The sequence below is a fragment of the Cetorhinus maximus genome, chromosome 6 (assembly GCF_964194155.1).
Source record: "Cetorhinus maximus chromosome 6, sCetMax3.hap1.1, whole genome shotgun sequence".
NCBI lineage: Eukaryota > Metazoa > Chordata > Chondrichthyes > Lamniformes > Cetorhinidae > Cetorhinus > Cetorhinus maximus.
The window spans coordinates 98,880,525-98,896,599 of NC_135884.1; the positions used below are offsets into that span (position 1 = coordinate 98,880,525).

The window sequence follows — 16,075 nt, forward strand, 5'->3', positions numbered from 1 at the left end:
TTCGTATGTTAATAAAACATTCAATCCACTGTATAATTTTTGTGACATGTTTAACTCATCGATTCGTGCCGTTGAATTTAGCGCACTGCATTTACCTCAATCTCCTAATGGTTTCTCGGTCCCAGTTACGGTGCCTGCAACCGGTATTTTCTTCAGTGATATTGTCGGTTTGGGTTCTTTGTTCCTCTCTCCTCCCGAGACCCCTCTAAACATTTTGAACAAAACCGTCCACGGAGCCTCGTGCACCTTAGCAGCCACGCACATGCACCACCTTCAAACGCCATCCTCCCGCGCATGCACATCCTCGGAACCGCCCCGCCGGCTCCAGCCTGCGCGCAAGCGCACTCCTGGCGCTGCCTCAGCCGCCTCAGATGCACACCCGATGCAATCTTCTTCATTCAAGCATGAGTCGGCAATCCTGACTGCTTGCTTCCAGTTTGTTGAGTTAGATTATCAAATAATCTGGATTGTTTTTAGCCTTGAAGTCGGTCCTCGGGGAAGGTTGTTTTTCTCTTTCTCGTCAAAACCAGGTTCTTAGTAGCTAGGAACAGAGATAATTGCCAAGGAAGATATCGAGATCCCATGATACTCTTCCTGTTACAGGCCTCCATCTAGACATTCCTTAGTAGATAAGATGGAGCCTTGTACTGTCTTACCTAGACATATGTCTGGCAGGAGTTAGCAAATGGCACCCACCACAAGATAAGCTCAAGGCAGGGGGAGGTTTTACCTTGGTAACCTGCTCCTTGGTGATTGGATAAATGGGACTGAACAAGTGACTGAAAGAGAATAGCCACCAGCCCTTAGAGATAAGATATATAAACAGGTGCTTGGGAGTCAAGTGTTCACCATTCTTCAGGTGGAAGAAGACCAGGGAGAGCTATGCCACACTTCAGTAAGCTTACGGAGAAAAAAAAAAGTAGCATATTGTCTAAATGGTGAGATTGCAGAGCTCTGAGATGTAGAGGGATCCGGGTGGCCTAATGCACGAATCACTGAAGGTTAGTATGCTGGTGCAGCAAGTAATTAGGAAAGCAAATAGCATGTTATTTTTATTGCGAGGGGAATTGAATGCAAAAGAAGAGAGATTATGCTTCAGTTATACAAGGCATTGGTGAGGCCACATCTGGAGTACTATGTGCAGTACTGGTCTCCTTATTTAAGAAAGGATGTAAATGCATTGGAAGCAGTTCAGAGAAGGTTTACTAGACTAATACGTGGAATGGGTGGCTTATCTTATGAGGAAAGGCTGGACAGGCTAGGTTTGTATCTGCTAGAGTTCAGAGGAGTAGTAAGAAGCAACTTGATTGAAACATAAAGATCCTGAAGGGATTCGACAGGGTGAATGTGGAAAGGATGTTTCCTCTTGTGAGAGAATCTAGAACTAGAGGTCACTAAAAAAAGGGGTCGCCCATTTAAGACCGAGATGAGGAGAATTTTTTTCTTTGAAAGGACTCTTTGGAACTCTCTTCCTCAAAAGGTGGTGGAGGCAGAGTCTTTGAATATTTTTAAAGCTGAGGTAGATAGATTCTTGATAAGCAAGGATGTGAAAGGTTATTGGGGGTAGGCAGGAATGTGGAGTTGAGGTTAAAATCAGATCAGCCATGATCTTATTGAATGGCGGACCAGGCTCGAAGGGCCGAGTGGCCTACTCCTCCTAATTCGTATGATTGTATGTTAAGAGGCTGAGAGCAGAAAATACTGCCACCTCCAGCAATAGAAATCAACTTCATCTGTCCGTTCATCCATTGGGACCAAGTGAGTGCTGAAAGGATGTTTCCCCTTGTGGGAGAGACTAGAACTAGGGGACATAGTTTAAAAGGGATCTCCCATTTAAGATGGAGATGAGGAGACTTTTTTCTCTGAGGAACATTAGTCTGTGGAATTTTCTTCCCAGAGAGCAGTGGAGGCAGGGTCATTGAATATTTTTAAGGCTGAGTTAGATTGACTCCCTTGTCAATCAAGAATCTAAGAGTATAGGGGGTAAACAGAAAAGTAGAGTTGAGGCCACAATCAGATCAGCTATGATCTTATCAAATGTGGAGTAAGTTTGAGGGGCCGAATGGCCTACTCCTCCTAATTTGTATGGGACTGGTAAACCATTCTCACCTGTCATCTGTTGTAAGTTTTATCTATCAACTTATGCATCTTATTTAAACTGTTGCTTCTTAATAAATTCCTTTAAAATCACTAATGAGTTCAACCTCCTTTTTCTGGGTAATTGTGACTTGCAGCCCCAAACTAGTATGATTGTGGAACAAAGCCATCTGAAATACTGGATAAGCATTTTATTGCAATATATGTGAAGTGTTAAGTAAAAAAAGCCAAGCCTTTTGTTATTCTAATAATTAGGATTGCATACCTGCCAACAGCCCCAGTGATTGATGAATTTATAACTCACTGAAGAATATGCAAGCAACGAAGGCAGGAGATTTATTTTCAGTAAGGATCTAGAGGAATGACTCTGCAACACCCCTGCATCCCCCACCAACATATGGAGGTTGGTGGGTTTGAAGGTGAAGACAAGGGATCTCCTCATATTTTGGAAAGGAGGGGGATTGGGTGAGATTGTTTCAGCCTGGTCCTCCTTTATTGAACTCATTTCTTCCTATCTGGACTTTTTATTTTCTCCCCTTGTTCAGTCCCTTCCCACCCACATCCATTATACTTAAGATGCCGTCCATCACCTTTAATGATTTCCAGTTTCCTGACTGTCTCCTTTTCACCGTGGATGTCCAACATTCACCAACATTCCCCACCAACATTCCCCACTAGGATGATCTGAGGGCTGCTTCCCAGCCAGAGGTCCAACCAGTCCCAATCCACCATCACTCTTACCCTAACAGGGCAGACCTCTTTGCGGATCTTGGGAAGGAGGTAAAAGTGGGCTGTTTGCGTTTGGAAGACTGAGATTGGGGATGAGGTCAGTGACAGGGCCCTTGACCGTAGCCATTCCATTTCTTACACTTCTGCTCTCACCCATTTTCTGCTTTTCAGATTTCCAGCATTGAGTATTTTGCTTTTGTTCCTTTGTGAAATGCTTTGCTGCCTGAATTTACTCCCAATACTACTGCCATAGGAGACGTTCTGTGCCACTAAGGAATAAACTCCACCTCTGCTTCAGGAAGTGAGTATCCCTGATCAACCATTACCTTGGCTCAGTTAGTAAAATTCTCACCTCTATGCCATCGGGTTTTGGGTTAAAGCTCCAATTTAGGATTAGGATTTAGACATTTCATATTGGCTGATAAAATGGTAACCTTCAACAATACACCATCCTTCAGGTGAACTGTTAATTTAAACCTGTTCTTGTGGTTGTTAAAGATCCTGTAACCCTAATTGAAGGAGAGCTAGGAGTTTCCAGGGGTTCTGGATAACATTCTTCCCTCAACCAACATCACCAAAATTGTAATCTTTCATTCACAACATTGCTGTTTGTGGGACAATACTGGTGCAGAATAGCTGTTGCATTTGCCTACACACCAATTACATGACTGTAATCACAAACAGATCAATTAGGGTTTTTTTGGAGTCTGCAGCTGATGGGACCCTTGTTCATTGTAAGTTCAAATCATAAATTCAGGTGTACACTGCCTAGGAATGTCTGACAATTCTGCAGGACGGACAGATGTCAGATAAAGCTCAATGCAATGAAATGTGAAGTGATTCATTTTGGTAGGAAGAACCTGGAGAGACAATACAAAATAAAGTGCGTAGTTCAAAAGGTGGTGCAGGAGCAGAGGGGTCTGGATGTATATGTGCATAAGTCAGTGAAGGTGGCAGGACAGGTTGAGAGAGTGGTTAATAAAACATACAGTATCCTAAGCTTTATTAATAGGGGCATGAAGTACAAGAGCAAAGAGGTTATGTTGCACTTGTATAGGACACTAGTTCGGCCTCAGCTGGAGTATTGCAATCAGTTCTGGGTGCTGCACTTTAGGAAGGATGTGAAGGCAGTGGAGAATGGTTCCAGGGCTGAGGAACTTCAGTTATGAAGATAGATTGGAGAAGTTAGGACTGTTTTTGTTGGAGAAAAGGCTAGAGGAGATCTGATAGAGATATTCAAAATCATGAGGGATCTGGACAAAGTAGATGGGGAGAAATTGTTCCCACTCATGAAAGGATCGAGAATGAGAGGGCACAGACTTAAAGTAATTGGTAAAGGAAGCAAACTTCTTCACTCAGGGATCGGTTAAGACCTGGAATGCACTACCTGAGTGTGTGGTGGAGGCAGATTCAATTGAAGTATTCAAAAGGGATTACATGTTATCTATAAAGGAAGAATTTGTAGGGTTATGGGGAGAAGGCACGAGAATAGCACTAAGTGAATTGCTCATTCAGAGAGCCGGTGCAGACATGATGGGCCAAATGGCCTCCTTCTGCACTGTAACAATTCAGTGATTCTGAATGGTTGTGAGAATGCGCTAAATAAATGAGCATCTTTCAAGATAGTATCTTGCTTTGAATTTTTTCTCCAACCTAACTGTCCCTCTCCTCTCCAGACTGTTATTGGGGTTTCATTATTACAGGCTCCAACCACCCTATAGTATCCCGCCTCAGTAATCATTCATCATGCATGGCCCTTAAATGAGATTGTCTGCAGGCTATTTGATATTAGAGAACAGAACATCTCAATTTTGTCCTCAAAGCCATCCACACTCTCAAACCTTCCCACAAGATTAGGGGTGGAATTTTTCAAAATTTGCACAATGTGGTAGCAGGTGGGCAAAATGGCATTCCACGCACCAACGGCACTAGCGGGTTTTCATGCAGCGTGTGGCTGGGGCTCATCGGTTGGACCACGGCTATACTGCAGAACGGCCTGAACCAGTGGCCGGCACTCAAAGCTGGTGTGCATCGGCAGCTTCTTTATGTTACTGTGCGATGGTTTCTTGGCTATTATCTCACCAAAGTGGAAAATTACAAGACTTCCCCCCATCGTGAAACAGATCGTGCCATATTGTCCACGCACGCCACCTATCATGCCCGCCGCCAGCAGACACCGAAAACTCTGCCCTAGGAGTAGGAAACCTTGTTTTTGGACACGGAGGTCAATTAATCACTGAGAGTGGGATCAGGTGACTCAGCGAGAGAAGAAAAATCAACCTGTGTAGTACTAGACTGAATGAGGTATTTACCAGCTCAGTTACAGGGGCACAACTCTATTTCATCAGGTCATTCAGTGCTTATGCCAAAGAAGTCAGGAACTCTGACCTGGTAGGCACCACGTCATCTCTCACTTTTCTCAAGCGGCCTAAGGATTGAAAATCGAGACTATTAGACTCTATTGGTGGCACAGGTTCAGAACACAGAACAGAAAGAACTGGATACACGAGAATTAAAGCTCAACTTGGTTTTATCTCAAGTTCTTAGTGATGGGATTTAGAATCATAAATCTATTTTTGTAAGCCTGCTGCCACCCCCACCTCATGACATCATAGTCTAATGCACATGAAAAGAGATTATAGGGAAATCTGAATCTATATCCTGTTCATTTATTCTTCCTTTGCAAAAAGAGCAACATCTTTTTTATTTAAAACCAATTAATTGATAACATTTTGGGTCAAAGTCCTGACACTCCCTCCCTAATAGCACTGTGGTGTACCTACATCACCTGGTCTGCAGCAGTTCAAGAAGGCAGCTCATCACCACCTTCAAGGGCAACAAGGGATGGTCAATAAATGCTGGCTTAGCCAGCGACACCCACATCCCATGAATGAATTTTTTAAAACCTTAAAATTGGTTAAGTTTGCAATCTCTCCAAACAGTCCAAAGTTGGATTTTTCTTTTAAGTCAAGCAGTAGAATGATTTTCAACCTCTGCTAACTGGGGAACACTGCTGTTTAGATTCCTGTAAGACAAGCAATAGGAAATTTATTAAAGATTCAAAAACATTAATTTATGGTCAAGATAAACAACTTAAAAACAAGCTTCATTATCAATTTTGTGGGATATGATGACCATCTAAATCAGATTTTGGAATTATCAGTAATCATATGAACCTGAGGTGTACAAGAGGGGTACAAAACAAACAAACATCTTAGAAAATATTTTATTGCAAAATATCTTGAAATCTACAAAGGCATTTAAATTTTTTTGTCATTACTTAAGACAGTGTTAATAAATTATATCTCAAATTACAATGCACAGGAAATTCACAATATATAATTAAAATATATTTACATCTATTGCACAAGTGTACAGTACTTTAAATATTTCATACTTAAACATTTTAATATGATTAAACAGCACAATTAAAACACATTTGAAACTGGGAACAATGTTCAAGTGTAAAATTGACCTAATGGAATTAAAATCTCTGCCAGCTAAGAGCATGAGGCAGTTTCCAGTCAGTTCCCAAGGCATTTGAACACAGCAAAAAACACTCCTCATTTGGCAAAATTGGCACTTCACTCATTCAGGTAACAGGATGGGTGGTATGGAAAGTGCCAGCTGCTACAACTGGAGATGTTCTTTTAATATTTGGCTTAAGGCACATTCTTGATACAGAGAAGAGGGATCATTACTCTGCACGATCCAGTTGACTTTGGAGTGCTTGATGCTGACATCGCCATTTCTCAGCGCTAATGGTCCTCACATTAATGAATGCAAAATTGACCGACAAGAAAATTACGTGATCTCCATTGAACTACAAATCAAAAGGTACACGAGGGAAAAGAAAAACGAAATTATATCTTCAGACTAACTCGAATAACCTCAAGTTCATTCTGACTCGTGTTTATTATTTTAGTTTACCTTAATCCAATAATTATATCCTATCATGGTCTGTACGAGTATCGTAGAGACATGCCTCTTAGTTGCAGGATGATGAGATGAAAAATATAACTGGACTGTCTGAAAATACTTCAATTATTAAAATATTTTGAATAGCTTACTCCGCACTAAAGTAAAGGAACAGGTATCCAGTGTTCTGAGACATTCATGCTATGAAAACTAGCACTGTAACAGCCCTACAATATGCAGAACAGCCAGTGGTACAAGGACAAATAAAATAACAAAGGGACATTTTGTTTCAATGCAATGCAAAAACTGAGATTAGGCTCAAAAATATTGAGCTTTTTCTGCAGTATTCAATTTAGAGTATGATCAATATGCTATGAAACAAATAGAAGGGGGTATGAATGCAAGTACATAAATGATAGAAACATATCTTTATCCAAAACAGTATCTTGCAACCATAGCTATTTCACCAAACGGATTAATAAATGAAATGCAAATTCATCGCAATGCATAATGTTCCAAACACTCAATTGTCATCTTGGACGTGAACCCAAGCTCAAATAATATATAAAAATATATATACTGTTAAAAGGTAGAATGTAAAGCAGACTGAACATGATTAACACTTCTGCTAAATAGGCAGGCACACAAGAATTACAAAAAGCAAAATACTGCAGATACTAGAAATCTGAAATAAAAGAACAGAAAATGCTGGAAACATCCAGCAGGTCAGGCAGTATCTGTAGCAAGATGAAGTTATGGTTAATGTTTCAGGCCATTGATCCTACCTTCCTCTTGCCACAAGTGCTGGCTGATCTACCCAGTGTTCCTAGCATTTTCTGATTTTATTTCAATCAATAATTGTTGTGGTTTGCACAACAAATGTGCCGCCATCACTTGTAAGGTTCCACTGATATTAGTTTTTAAATCCATAGACTGTTGAACAAAATGTGAGGATTACAATTAAGTGTAAATCACCACCTGTTCAATATTGCAATGCATTATAAAGCACTTGAAACAATTGGTAACAAACTTACAGATTTGTCCATAAGTAATGGTGTATTACAAATGGCTTTTTTGCAAACCAGGTGAAAGTATTCCACAATTATTGCAATGCTGAAATTTAACTGCAAATTGCTACCGATCACCGACAGATTTGAACCTAAAATAGAGTTTTCAGACATTAGCGGTTTAAAGATCATTAAATTAACTTATTTTCATGACACTCTAACATATAACTGCAAATAACTTCCAGACTTGGCACAGCTTTCATTATCCTTTCATTTCCATTTTGTTGCAAGTAACTGAAATTGGTTACAAATAGCTCAAGCAATAAATTTAGCTGAAATAAAAATATTGAGATTGTTGCAGAAGAAAGCCATTCACTATTATGAATTTTAAAAAATGCTACCCAGTGTTTATGTTTTGAACATGCACAGTTCATAAACTAAATGCATCAATTGTGATCATTTCAAACCATAACAATGCATTACAAAGCTACCCTTGCAAAGATACCACTACTGTACAGATTATTTATTTCGAAGTAGTCGAGCATATTTATGAACATAGCATTTTTTTTACAGATCAATTTCAAATTTTGTCTAAATGAGGCACTCCATGGACTAAAAAAACACAAGATTAGCTCATGTACAATTTCCAACAGACACTAATTTAATTAGAATTAGGCATTTTGATTTTAGTTACTGTATTATACAGCATTTTTATTACAGTATATCTGAGTTACTGTGATGGCCACGCTTGGATGACAAGGGCAATTCTGTGATTCCTGAAGGTGGGAGTTTACTCCATGCTTTTGTCCAGTGAGAACCATAATACGTTGTGTCATTGTTTTGACCAGCACCATTTATGTTCAGCTGCTGCTGTAGGTAATTATTGGTAGATACCAGAGATCTAGGAACAAGACAACAATTAGCTGTTTACCAAAGCAGAAATAATCTTACACTTCATTAATATTAGAAAGTTTACAAACTTCTTCCTCCCAAAATGAAATGTATTTAAATTACAACTGAAAGTTAAAAACACATCAACAAAAGCAGAGTAAAGATGCCATCATTCTTTTTTGCCTGTTGATACTATATTATAACATTAAAATATTACTCGGTTTTCCTGACAGCTCAGTAAGTTTATCCAGTTAAGCAGTGGAGTCACAAAAGAGGAAGATCACATATATATGATATATATAGCCCTCATTTAGTCAAGTGATTTCAACCCCTTGGACAAAAGTAGAAATAATGTAATGAGCTTCAGAGCCCTTGGGTTGAGGAGGAGAAAAAAAATCAGTCAGAGCTGATCCTGTTCAATATCCAGAAATCCTTGTTGGAAGTGCACATGTATGAATACTGGGTGAAGACAAAACTGAGTTTATCCCACGAATAGCTTGTTGATATTCTTCAACAAATATGACACTTAAGTAGTAGCCACTTGAAAATGTGGGACGATACCCTGCCCCAATGGAATTGAAACACACTCTGGTGGAACTGTAGCCCACCAAGGAGTCCTGCTTTCAGAAAAAGAGAAAGGAGGTAAACAAGAAAAAAAAATCTGAGATTTTAAAAGCAGTAGTAACTTTATACCATTAACTTCCTATTCAATTTGACTTCTTTTCTACAGGCATTATTAGAAAGTTGTACTTTTTCAAAACATATGGTGAAAAATTTATCTTTTTTTATTTCTTATTTTAAGTCATCTCTCTTGAATAATCATTTCCAATTGTACCCTTTTCCATCTCCAGTTGTCAGGTAACCTCCCAGGCCAGTGCCTTGTGCCATCAATGACCAACTGCTAGGAGGCGAGGAAGTGAACAAGTGCAGTCTGCAGCAAATCCCCATTCACTTTTTTTTCTCCATTTGGGGAAGCCCTGCTCATCAGTGCATTATAAAAGAACCGAGGTCAGCAATATTCTGTGTGGGGAAACTGCAGGTAACAACATGCATCCTACCATTCTATGGTATAATGTGTTGATATCATGAAGCCATCTCCCTTCTAACAATTCCTTCCAAACAATAAGAATGCTGAAAACAAACTCAGTGTAAGTGACTTTCTGTTGCAAGAACCGATACATTACATGTAGATGAACGAACGGTAATCAAGGTGAATAGCCAGAAAAATAGGTGACCAGCAATGATGAAACAAGAGACCTTTTCCCAAGCATCTTTCATTTGTGCAATTTATATTAACATCTTTACATACGTCAATAACACACTTCAATTATGGAATGGTATTCAATATGCAATGGTTTTCTACTAAATTGTAAAATATATTCCTTTAAGTACTTTCACAGTATAATAGATCAAAGGAGAAAAAGTTACCAAAAATGATAAAATATCATAATTTTGTTTCAGTAGTTTTAAGCTGCATCCATGATATTTATTTAAGTGGCAGCTATATAAGAAAGAAGTTACTATAATTAAAACTTTGAATTATCTTCCCACAGTCAAGTTATTCTTATTGCAGTGTCACATTCTATTTCTAAATTGTAACAGGTATTATGGCAGATGTTTGTTACCAATTTTAACACCTCAGATACTGTAGAAAGATATCACAGTTTTTCCATATTTTTTTCCATATTTACATGAGTTAGTTGATATAAGTGCCAAAATTTATCATAAAATTGTTCAAGTTTTTATTACCTGTGGCTCTCCTGTAACATAGTGACAGTTTCTTGTAATTTGTTGTATTGCTTAATTTGTTGATTCAGGTATTCCACCTCCAAATTTAGTCTCTCATTGTCTTTCTGCAAGTCCTCTTGAAAAAACACAACAGAACAGCAGCAAAAATTTCAAACAAAATATTTTTTTACAGAACATTTTCCAACAAAGTTTATATTTAGGTCATAGTTCTGCAAAACAAGTAATATTTGTTATTTGGTAGATAAAATTAATATAACAGTTGCTCTGAACAAGTTTTTAAAATTAAAATATGCACCTTTCTAGAGCTATTAGTTGTAAAATTTCAATCTTTTACAAATTTCCTGAATGTTCACTCTGCGAAGTAGACTGGTGGTTAAGAAAGCATATGGGATTTTTGGCTTTGTAAACTGGGGCACTCAAAACAAAAACAAGTCACGTTAAACCTTTATAAATTACCAGTTAGGCCTCAGCTGAAGTAGTGTCTACAATTCCAGGCACCACATTTTAGAAAGGTTGTCAACTCCTTAGAGAGAAAGAGAAAGAGAGAGTATAGAGGAGATCTACCAGGATGATACAAGGGATGAGGGACTTCAGCTATGTGGAGACTGAGAAACTTGGGATTGTTATCCTTAGAGCAGGGAAGGTTAAAGAGACACCCAACAGAGTTGCTAAAAACTATGAGGAGTTTTGATAGAGCAAGTTAGGATAAACTGTTTCTTCTGGCAATAGGGTCGATAATCAGAGGTCATAGATTTAAAATAATTAATGAAAAAGACTAAAGAAATGACGTGGTACTTTTTCACATAGAGTTAAATCTAGAGCACGTTACCAGAAAGAGTGGTGGATGCAGATTCCATGGAACCAACAAAAAGCAGCTGAACATGTACTTGAAGAGGACAAATTTCCAGGGCTATGTGGGGAAAAAAATTGGGCATTGGAACTAAACAGCTCTTTTAAAGAACCAGCAAAGGAAAGAAGAAGCAAGTGGCTTCACTCTGTGCTGTAACATTCTATGACACTACAAATACACAGAAGGATTTTTTTCCCTAAGGAAACAATGGGATATTAAACTGGCCCTAGCATTCTTGGACTAAAAGAGGTAGAATAAAAAAGGAAATCGATCTTAGCTCTTTCTCCCAATTCCCATTCAGCATTCCCTATTGGAAACGCAAAAACGCCAAGCCATGAGGGTCCAGTAATTGAATAGCTTAATAGCTCTTCGGTTAAGAATGGCCACTTGGGTATAATGCCATGTGGAGTATGGGTATACTGTTTGTTTTACCATATGAGAGTCACGGTCTTCAAAAAAGTCTGGTTAAGGAACACTGGTGGAGAAAAAATGAATAATAAAATATAAATAAAATACATTAATAGGCACGAAGGGGTTGGTTATGGCAAGCAGATACCAAGAATATTTTTTCTGCTGCTCAAAATATTGGACTCAGGCAGTATACCCATACCTTACCATGGTATTGTAACCATGTGGCTATTCTTGCACATCAGGAAAGGTCAATAATCTACTAAAATGCTTCAAATGAATTTTTTCTGTAAAGTCACTTTAACTTAATTCAGTGAACTAAAAATTGAGATTATATGAGCTAATCTGCCAACTGGATTATATCTCATTATAACTGCAAAAATCTTTAAATGTAAAAATAAAAGTGGCTTACTGTTCTGTAGTTGATTTCCAGCACAATTAACAAGTTCCAAACTTGTTAGTTGAGAACGCAGCTTATTGTTTTCATCCAGGACTTTTGCTAGCCTTCCTTTTAAACTTTCCTTCAAAGACATTGAAGCAAAATGTTACCTTAATTTCAGTCATCACTTGATTTAAATTTCTCTTACTACAGCACAACATACTACCAAAGCTAAAAGCAAAAAACTGCGGATGCTGGAAATTCAAAACAAAAACAAAAATACCTGGAAAAACTCAGCAGGTCTGGCAGCATCTGCAGAGAGGAGCACAGTTAACGTTTCGGACTCGAAACGTTAACTGTGCTCCTCTCCTCAGAAGCTGCCAGACCTGCTGAGTTTTTCCAGGTATTTTTGTTTTTGTTTTATACTACCAAAGCATTAGGTAGAAGGTTTTCCTCCTATTTCTTTACTTCCTTATACGATTGTCTGGCATCCACTTACATATCAAAGGGAACAAATTGTTATTGTTGTGCAGATTTGTCACCATGCACATTTTAGAAGGTCACTATTTCATAAGTGCAACATGAGGATAGTGACATCAGTTGACAGAGTCTGCTGGCCAATCAGAGGCCAGCAGCTCTGCATTACAGGAGCACTACCAGTAGTGGTGGCTGCTGCTGGTAATGTTCTGAAGCCTTCACCAGGGATCATCACTGGATCTCTGGAGAGGGGTGAGTACATTGTTAAGATTTCTTACAGCTAGGCAGTGAAGGAGACCACCAAAAGTCAATCCTTAATTAGCTTTACATTTATTCACAAAGTGAGACATTACAAATGTACACCTCTTTACTCTCCAACCCGACTATCAGCCCAACTATCAGTGTCAATAAGTGTCTCTATGTGCTCTCAAGTCATTACCTAATGAGTGTCCCCCTTGTATATACGGAACTTAATTTTGATTCAATTAACATGGCACAGATTGGGGGTCACGGGGAGGGGCCAGATGCAAGGGCAGAGGGTGGCTCTCAGTGGGCACCCCTCCTTACCAAAGCCAGGGCCCTCAATCAGGCACCGTATGTCTTTGAAAAAGGGGTCCTCCTAGGAGGCTACTGGCAAACCTGACAGGGTTTGCTGGCAGCCTTCAAATGGCACAGGAGACCTGTGTGAGTCCAGGAAAATCCCTGAGCCACCACTAAATCCTGGTTGACTGGGGGATAATGGCCTTTAAGTGGCTCAATGATTCTAATAAGCTAGTGGGAGGGTTTCCAATGTTGGCCCATTCGGCCACTGACTAAATGGGGGTCAGCTTTAATGTGCTGTGAGGCTTCCCCCGCGATTATGCGGGCCCTCCCACCGCCTATTCCGCTCAGGGAGCCTCCATTAAGTCCCAGCCCATGTATTAATTCATACATTGATTAATTTATTGCTATGCTAACTCTTTTACAGATTTAATTTCAAAGAATATAAACTTACCATTTTTTTTCTTATATAGTATAGCTGCATGGTGCAATACTCCAAAAGATTGGACTGGTAGAATTTGCACTATATTTTTTATAGTTAAATTCTGCGTTCCAAACTAATCTTCGGATGACTTGGATAGAATTACGGATGTGTATATAAGTTTAAAACACTTTTGGTTATTCAGCAATACTGAAGCTTGGTGGTTCTACTTACTTCATCAGAACTAACATTTAAAAAATGAATTTGTATAATATTTTGAGCGCACGAAAAATTGGGTTCTTAGGCAACTAAAATGACTCATTATCTATCCAGAAATTACTGGAATCTGGGATATTTATGGTCACTTGGCCTATTGAAGGATTACAATTTTTGACAATTAAGCTTTTGTCCTTTTTTGTTGGTGCTACCAGAAAAATGTAAAATGGAGCTAAGTATTACTTAGTATTTAGTTAGTATTTACTTAGTATTACTAAGTATTAGTACTTAGTAACTCAACTTGTATGGAGGAAAATAATTGATTGTCCAGTTCTTCACTATTTGACCTATTGGACATTTATTTGAAAGAATGCTTTTCATATGGCCAGATAAGGACTTCCTGGAGTTTCAACTCAAATTTTCAAACAGTGTCAAACTGTTTCAGACAAGATCTGTAATAAACAAGTTTAAAATGCTACTTACCAGATCATCCTGTTTCTGAGTTAATTGATGCTTTACACGCTGCAATTCTGCAGTGTCCAAGCCAAAGCCTGTTCTGGTCAGCAAAGATTTGTTTTCTTCAGTCAATGCTTTAACCTTTTTCTCAAGGCTTTGAACTTTTGGTATGGACACGGAGTTAACCAGATTGGACAGCATTTCATGAGCTGGAGCTATAGTAAAGTATAGGGTGTTAATGAGGAATGGTAGCCTATTTAAAACATTACATCATTGAACAAGTATAATGGATGGAATTTTAAAAAATAAAATCTAATATATCTTTATATTTTGGAAACAATAACATGGCACTGCAACTTTCATTGAACATAAGTGTTTATAAGGTGATGTGTAAGCTTCAGAAAAATAGCAAATGGAAAGATGTAATTATGTTGTAAAACTGCAGCAATATAAATAAAACTTACGCCAACGAATTTATGCTGAAAACAGTTTTGCAACAACTAATAAAACGTTAGATTATCTATTATAGAATATCATATGTCATTAAAAGATGTTTAACTTCTAATCATCTTATGGGAGGAAAATATATTACCTAGGAACATTGTCATTTTATAATGGACAATTGTCACCTCACTTCGCTATTTCCTTAGTTCTGATGAAGAGTAATATGGACTCGAAACGTCAACTGTATTCCTTTCCGCAGATGCTGTCAGACCTGCTGAGTTTTTCCAGGTATTTTTGTTTTTGTTTCAGATTTCCAGCATCCGCAGTATTTTGCTTTTAACTGTCTTAATCAGTTGTCCTTCCCCCACTGGTTCATTTAATATATTGTTTGGACTGCATCTTTAGTTCTTTGGCTGAAAAAGACAGCTTTGAGAAGCGATGCAACAAAGTTGAACGCTAAGCAAATCACAGTAAAAACAGAGCAGCTCCAAACTACACCCAGATGATGAGGGGCTAGGAGAGAATTGTGAAGAGTCCAAACTACTTCTAAACATACGAACTAGGAGCAGGAGTAGGCCATTCGGTCCCTTGAGCCTATTTCACCATTCAGTAAGACCACAGTTGATCTGATTGTGGCCTCAACTCCACATTCCACCTACCCCTGATCTTTCTAAAGAAAGATCATACTTATTGTGTACCAACCTTCATTAATTAAACCTCCACATACAGAATATAAAAGACTACATGTTAACTTCGATTGAGGAAGGCTATTCATTCTATCTTCTTTGACCAGTAAAGGTTGAAAATGTTGCCTTCACCAGAATACTGTATTTCATGATATGAAAGCAAATAGCCGAGTGGTAAAGTATACAAGAGAGTTTTTTGGCACGAGATCTATGGGGTCCGCTACCTCCTGTACACTACACTCCGTCTTGAAACCTACAACAGAAATTTTGCTTCCGGTAGCTTGGAAGGTCTATGTAAGAAAGCTCCCTTGTCAAAAATGAGATGAGCCAACTGCAGGTGTGTGTTTTCATTTTACCTCTGTTGAGATCTTTGCTGCCAGTTTTTCCACTTGGAAGATGCTAAGTATGTATGTCTCAGATTCAATTAAGACCTGAGTCAAATCCGCATAATCTCTCAATAAAGGCAGATGATAGAATCACCCTTCCTGATTATGGAAGCACCAATTTAAGATAATGGTGTCAGTTCACAGCCTGTATGTACATGGATGATACTGTTCATGACATGGGCCTTTTGGTGCCAGGAGTGGTATGAGGACTGCTTGTGGCACAAAATTCTTAGTTTTCCTTAATAATATCAAGTAACTTGGTAGCTAATGGTTCTCTTTCCTTCAAATCTGTTGTCATCACCTCTCCTCTCAAAAATCAATGCTTGACCCTTCCATCCTCACAAACTCCATCTCAGTTTCCTCTTAATTCCTTGAACATGCTGTTACTTCCCAAGTCTGCTCTTATCTTTCCCAGAACTTC

The 16,075-nt window shown here is 38.7% G+C and overlaps 2 protein-coding genes across 2 annotated transcripts in view; both read right to left on the bottom strand.

Moving 5' to 3' along the window:
- Positions 1 to 241, bottom strand: part of LOC144682300 (BTB/POZ domain-containing protein KCTD19-like) — a 93,592-nt gene extending 93,351 nt beyond the window's left edge. The window contains exon 1 of the mRNA XM_078544775.1: positions 96 to 241. The gene's annotated coding sequence lies outside the window, so the exon portion shown is untranslated. The remainder of the gene's footprint in view (positions 1 to 95) is intronic.
- Positions 242 to 6,042: 5,801 nt separating this feature from the next.
- LOC144681974 (centrosomal protein of 72 kDa-like) overlaps positions 6,043 to 16,075 on the bottom strand; it is a 50,407-nt gene continuing 40,374 nt past the window's right edge. The window contains exons 10-13 of the mRNA XM_078544160.1: positions 14,166 to 14,353; positions 12,062 to 12,170; positions 10,392 to 10,506; positions 6,043 to 8,652 (exon numbers count right to left, since the gene is read on the bottom strand). Coding sequence (XP_078400286.1) covers positions 8,466 to 8,652; positions 10,392 to 10,506; positions 12,062 to 12,170; positions 14,166 to 14,353 — 599 coding nt within the window. The 3' untranslated portion in view covers positions 6,043 to 8,465. The remainder of the gene's footprint in view (positions 8,653 to 10,391; positions 10,507 to 12,061; positions 12,171 to 14,165; positions 14,354 to 16,075) is intronic.